Source organism: Lycium ferocissimum, unplaced genomic scaffold (assembly GCF_029784015.1).
Source record: "Lycium ferocissimum isolate CSIRO_LF1 unplaced genomic scaffold, AGI_CSIRO_Lferr_CH_V1 ctg8100, whole genome shotgun sequence".
In the NCBI taxonomy this organism is placed as follows: domain Eukaryota; kingdom Viridiplantae; phylum Streptophyta; class Magnoliopsida; order Solanales; family Solanaceae; genus Lycium; species Lycium ferocissimum.
This window is the reverse complement of record NW_026727092.1, coordinates 32,700-39,672: the sequence shown is the minus strand read 5'-3', so window position 1 is coordinate 39,672 and position 6,973 is coordinate 32,700. Positions and strand designations below refer to the sequence as shown.

The following is a 6,973-nucleotide window of genomic DNA, read 5'->3' as shown; positions in this document are numbered from 1 at the left end:
GTCCTTGTTATTACTCTCTCTGTCTCAGTTTATGTAATGCATTTTTTCCGAAAAAGAATGATACGTTTTTGTTAGAAATAATTTAACTTAAAACTTTTCTTTTACTCTTTATAGCCACGCAAATCTATATGACTTGTTTTAGACCACAAGATGCAAAAATCTTTTCTTTCTTTCTTAAACTCCGGGCCTAATTAAACTATATCACATAAATTAGGAATGTGAGAGTAGTATTTTTTTTGGGTTTGAAAAGAACTTAAAAGCATGGTTTAGTCAAGATTTGTGTTTCTTAATGAGATAAATACAAGTACAGACAAATGACTTTGAACGTTTCTAGGAAAATAGATGGATGCATGCAACTTGCAAGAACCATCATTTTAGTTGAATAGGCTAAAAGTTTCAGAAATACAAAGAATTTAGTTTCTTCTTTCTCATAGCTTCAAGCAAAGAACAATGAGTAAAATAAAATATCCAAGACTTGCTCATTTCCTTGTTACTTGGTCTTTACTGCTCCTAAAGACAGCTTTGGGATCAACTTCAATAGAAGTTAACAAGACCCTCTGTATGGAAAATGAGAGAGATGCCCTTCTTGAGTTCAAAAGAGGCCTTAAGGACGATTTTGGTCGTTTATCTACGTGGGGAGATGAAGAAGATAAAAAAGAATGCTGCAAATGGAAGGGTATTGAATGTGACAGAAGAACTGGTCATGTAACTGTTCTTGATCTTCACAATGAAGTTTCGTGTCCAGGCCGTGCTTGTTTTGCTCCAATATTGAGAGGTAGACTCAGTCCTTCTCTACTTGAGTTGCAGCATCTGAATTACTTGGACCTCAGTGTAAATGGATTTGAGAAGAGTGAGATACCGAGATTCATAGGCTCTTTTAAGCGACTACAGTACCTGAACCTCTCATCTTGTTATTTTTCTGGTGAAATTCCAGCACAGTTCCGTAATCTAACTTCTTTGAGGATTCTTGATCTTGGAGACAATCATCTTACAGTGAAGGAACTTGTGTGGATTTCTCATCTCTCCTCTCTAGAGTTCTTGAGTCTAGCTGGTAATGACTTCCAAGCAAGCAATTGGTTTCTAGAGATAACTAAGGTCCCTTCATTGAAAGAACTTGACTTGAGTGTTTGTGGGCTCTCTAAATTTGTTCCACTTCCAGCTGCCTTAGCCAATTCTTCGTTGATCTCCCTTTCTATACTTCGTTTATGCTGTAATGGTTTTTCTTCTTTAGCTGAATATAGCTGGTTATTCAATTTTAGCACAAGCCTGACTAGCATCGATCTCTCTACTAATCAGCTGGTCGGTCAAATTGATCATCGCTTTGGGAGCTTGATATACCTTGAGCATCTTAATCTTGCTGATCAGTTTAACCTTAAAGGTGGGGTTCCCAGTTCTTTTGGGAATTTGACACGTTTACGTTATCTGGACATGTCTAACACTCGGACATACCAAAGGCTTCCTGAGTTGTTTCACAGGTTATCAGGCAGTATGAAATCACTTGAAATTTTGGGGTTGAACGACAACTCAATGCTTGGTTCATTGGTTAATGTCACAAGATTTTCAGCCTTGAAGAAATTATACCTGCAGGAAAATGCACTGAATGGCTTTTTCATGGAAAGGTCTGGACAAGTTTCGAGCCTTGAGTATCTAGATTTGTCTGATAACCAAATGAGAGGGCCATTACCAGATTTAGCATTGTTTCCATCATTGAGAGAGTTGCATCTTGGCTCTAATCAATTTCGAGGGAGGATACCACAAGGTGTTGAAAAACTTTCACTGCTTAGATTTTTGGATGTCTCGTCTAATAGATTAGAAGGACTACCCGAAAGTATGGGGCAACTATCAAACCTGGAAAGTTTTGATGCCTCTTATAATGTCCTGAAGGGTACAATCACAGAGTCCCACTTTTCCAATCTTTCCAGTTTAGCAGAGTTGGACCTATCCTTCAACTTGTTGTCTTTGAAGACAAGCTTCGATTGGGTTCCTCCTTTTCAATTACAAATTATAAGGCTTGCATCTTGCAATTTGGGACCTTCTTTTCCCAAATGGCTTCAAACTCAGAATAACTACACACTTCTTGATATTTCTCTTGCGAGTATATCAGACATGCTACCAAGTTGGTTCTCTGATCTTTCTCCCAATCTAAAGATTCTGAATCTCTCTAACAACCATATCAGTGGCAGAGTTTCTGAGTTCATAGTGAATAAACAAGACTACATGATTATAGATTTAAGCTTGAACAACTTTTCAGGACCTTTGCCTCTAGTTCCTACCAATATACAAATATTTTATCTACGCAAAAATCAGTTCTCTGGATCCATTTCTTCCATTTGTGAAAATACAACAGCAGGTGCCACTTCCCTTGACTTGTCTCGCAACCAATTTTCAGGAGAACTTCCTGATTGTTGGATGAATATGAGTAATCTAGCTGTTCTTAATCTAGCCTATAATAATTTCTCTGGAAATGTTCCACCTTCGTTAGGCTCCTTGACAAGTTTGGAGGCTTTATACATTCGGCAGAACAGTTTTAGTGGGATGTTGCCTTCTTTTTCACAATGTCAGTTGTTACAGATCTTGGATCTTGGAAGGAATAAGTTCACAGGAAGAATCCCAACATGGATAGGGACCGATCTACTCAATTTGCGCATTCTAAGCCTACGGTTCAACAAATTCAATGGAAGCATACCATTGATTATCTGTCAGCTTCAGTTTCTTCAGATTATGGACCTTTCGACAAATGGATTATCTGGGAAAATTCCAGAGTGCCTCAGCAATTTTACCCTGTTGCGTCAAGAAAATGGCACTGGTGAGTCGATGGATTTTCTAGTCCGTTATGACTATATTCCAGGCTCATACTTGTACATAGGCGATTTATTGATTCAATGGAAAAACCAGGAGTCTGAGTACAAGAATCCTTTATTATATATGAAGACTATTGATCTTTCAAGTAATAAATTGGTTGGAGGTATCCCTAAAAAGATAGCTGACATGAGGGGATTGAGATCTTTGAACCTCTCGAGAAATGATCTGGATGGAAGTGTCATCGAAGGAATAGGTCAAATGAAGATGTTGGAGTCTCTTGACTTGTCAAGAAACCAGCTTTCTGGTATGATCCCCAAGGGCCTTGCTAATCTGACTTTTCTTAGTGTGTTAGACTTATCAAGCAACCACTTATCAGGGAGAATTCCATCAAGCACTCAATTGCAGAGTTTTGACAGATCATCCTACAATGGCAATGCTCAACTCTGCGGTCCTCCTCTTCAAGAATGTCCCGGATATGCTCCTCCTAGTCCCCCTATCGATCGTGACAGCAAAACCGATCCTCAGGAACATGATGACGATGAGGATTTTCCATCTCTGGAGTTTTATATATCAATGGTGCTAGGTTTCTTTGTCGCATTTTGGGGATTCTTGGCCTCTTTAATTGTCAACCGTTCTTGGAGGAATGCCTACTTCACATTCTTAACGGACATGAACAGTTGGCTCCATATTACATTAAGAGTCTGCTTTGCAAAACTGAAGGGAAAGCTAAGGAGTAGTTAAATGTAAAGTTTCTATGATAGTTTTTTACTTTTAAAAGCTGACTTTGTTTTTCTTTAATTTTTCTTCCGTTGAAAGTTCTGTTCTCTTGTGGTTTCTATGTGTAACTCTTCTCTACAAGCAATATGCGAATATGTAAATTATCTTCGTCTCTCTTTGGATTCCTAGTGTTCATTCTATCTAGGTGAGCAGTAGACTTAAAAATTATAACGAGAAATATAGAGCTCGAATTTTCTGAAGAGGGAATGCTGCAAATATTAGAATTGAGTAATTCTGCACTGTAGAATTGGTAGAATGTAAGGAGCATTTTCAGTCTACTCATAGGCACTTTGGCAAAACTGTGACAAGCTAGAGTACCAATGATAGTGATTTAATTAGCTTACTGTTCGCAACAAATTTTGTGTACATAAATTAATAACTGAAATCACGGAACAAATGGAAGAAAACTAATCTTATTAATAATACTTGTAAGTGCAACTAAGTGTATCCCCTGATTCTTATCTCTAATTTGTATGTATCAGTTTCTGAGGTGACTGAGTTGTGTAAGTAAGCCTTCTTAATGATTCATGTACTTGCTTACAAGTCCCATAAGTTGGAAACTCCTCCTCCGTTGCACCATGAATCCATTAGTCTTTCTATTTCTATATATGTCCTACATGTGTGGAAAGCTAAGTTGCTCGGACTCGGGTGCAGGAGTCCTATACGGTGAGGATCTAGGGTCGGATTCTTCATGATCTAAATTTTAATTTCAGGGGTATGGATACGGCTCTGGAGATTCGGCTAAAAATAATTTAAAATATCTAAATAGAGCTATATGTCTAATTATGATACATTATCGGGAGAACTTACAAGGTATTCCAAAGAGAAAATATTGATTAAGAGGAGAATCCCACAAGGAGATATAAGGAAAAAGACTAACATATAAATATCTTAATACAAGTATTACATTTTCTTCAATTTCACCTTAGCTTTTAATTTGATAACAAAAATCATTATATTTGTCCTGAATTTCTCCGTTGATTTTGGTCAAAGTACCCAAAATTGATTGACCATATCCGGTACGGATCCCACACCCATGTCGTATCTCTGCTTTATTTCATGGACTACAACTTGTAGTCACACACAATCTAAGGCCTCTAATAATTGCAATTAATGCTCATGAAATAATCCACCTGTTTCAGCAACCCAACCTTCACTATTCTCCCATTCTTAATGATTTCAGGTGGCTACTACGTCAATTGGGTGAACCCTCCATCATGCACGTGTATAGAGAGCAAAATGCTGTGATGAACTTTTTGATGAAGTTCTCCGCAAATATATAATTTTGAATGTAATTGATTGAATGCTACTATATAGAATTTTAATTGTAACTTGCAATTTGGGTGTAAACATGAGAACTATGGTTTCTGAAGTACACAACATAAAACAAACGCTAAACAAATGAATTATATGTAGTGGCAACAAGGGTGTCTGTCCATGTATCAAGTTATTTTAATAGCCACGATCAACTTGCATGTAATATAGATAACACATAATCAAGATATTAATCAAACATAAAATTAATACTTATCTCTTGAAGCGTGAATGCAACCTCGAATCTAGCCTTCGAGCACGAGCAAAAGCCATCCACGCGTTCATCCTCCAGTTTCACGGTCTTCTACTATGTATAACCCCAATAATACCAGAATTTGTAAAATTCGTGTGGGCGAATTTCTATGGAAAAAGTGTAGAAACTTGTAAAACCTCTGGCCTCTTTATGGAACAAGACCCCTATTTTATAACTACAGTTTTAGGGTTTTTTACCCTTTTCCAAAACTTGTTGGGTCTTTATTTTCCGCCAAGAAATAATATTTCATTTAATTCTTTATTATTCGAAAGACGCGCGGGGACTACGTAATTTAATTAATGAGGCTTCCTATTATGGAATTAATTAAAAAAAAATCAATTAATCCTACCATAATAAATTACGAATTATTCCACTAAAAAATCGTAAATCGCACTCCTCAGTTCAATTTCAAAATCATACATTAAAACTTATTTAACTCCCCAGGTTAAGATTACAGATACCAATCAATTAAATTAAATTACTGACAATTTAATTCATTGACTAATTGAATCCTTTATATTTCTGATTAACTTACATCATGTGACGGATACAAAATCCACCTGCAGGGTTTTCACATGATACTTATAAGCATCCACAAAGGGGTATCATCAATCTCAAAGTCGAGACATGGATTCTATCAACTAATTATTATTTCACAAATGTAATTTGTCATTATCCAATTTACCAGGAATACATAAACCCACAATTAAGTCGTACCTTTTAATAAATCAAAATAATGAACAAATCACATTGATCATAATAATTATATCAAGATTAAGAGTATAAGTGCATTTAATGAACTAGAAAATTTGTTTTATATATTCAGTACAAAAACATTTATCTCTACTTGGTCCGTTCAATACATACAAAATGTACTTGCACAAGAAAACGGACTACACCGTTCCCATAATGAAGATACATTATATTAATCTTGTGTTACAATCATACCGATAGCTCTGTCCAATTTTCATCTTAGATTGTTAACATAAATTTTATACTTATAAGAACCGACGATTTAATCTTTTGTGTATAAGCTAAACTCTATACATTAAATTATCTACTACATAAGTAAATGATACATGTACTAGTACATGATGTAATGACCCGTTTGGTCGTTATAGTTCTCTTGGCTTTTTCGGCCGTTCCCGAGCATTGATTAGCTCACTTTTGGCCCGAGGGGGACCGTTGACACGCTTCCCAGATGTCTAGACCGGATTCAAGCAACTTTGGTGAAAATATAGGGCTAAAGTGAAAAAGAGTTGACCCGAAGTTGACTTTGGGGCAAACGGACCTTTTTAGAAATTTTCGTTGATTCCGAGATGTCCGGATGGTCATTTAGAACCTGTATGTGTATTTGGTTTGGTTCCCAATGCATTTGGATGTATTTCGGGACTTGGGACGGGAAATTGGAATTAAGGCATCGGGAGTTGACTCGGTCAACGAGACCTCCGTTGGAAATTTTGAGACCGCGAGCGCGTTCGCAATGTATTTTTTTATGGGTTTAGGTGGTTGGGTTGTGAGCAGATGGCCTCGGGAATAACTCGAGATTTCGATTGAAGACTTAGAAGAAAAAAAAAGGAATTCTGGTGTCTGGTGCCCGCAATGGCGGCACCGCTATGGCTGTGTGATGACCGCTGGGGTGGCCACGTGTAATATTGGCCATATCGCTGCGGCGGTATCACAGCCGCCGTAGCGGCATTCCAACCGCCGTGGTAGTGACAGGCAATTATATTTTATTAAATGTGTCTTAAATAAGTCTTAGACCCTCATTATTTCCCATGTTGATATTGGAGCTTGAGGAAACTGTTCTTGGAGATAATTTATAGA

General features: G+C 37.1%; 1 protein-coding gene across 1 annotated transcript; it reads left to right on the top strand.

Moving 5' to 3' along the window:
• The first annotated feature begins 356 nt into the window (after nt 1-356).
• Nucleotides 357-3,543, top strand: LOC132045824 (receptor-like protein EIX2). Its single transcript, XM_059436402.1, has one exon. It carries the CDS (start codon nt 451-453, stop codon nt 3,541-3,543), a length of 3,093 nt encoding a protein of 1,030 aa, XP_059292385.1. The 5' UTR covers nt 357-450.
• The last annotated feature ends 3,430 nt before the right edge of the window (nt 3,544-6,973 follow it).

Excerpts from the sequence above, each read along its gene's own strand:
- LOC132045824 (XM_059436402.1), top strand. The coding sequence starts at position 451 with ATGAGTAAAATAAAATATCCAAGACTTGCTCATTTCCTTGTTACTTGG.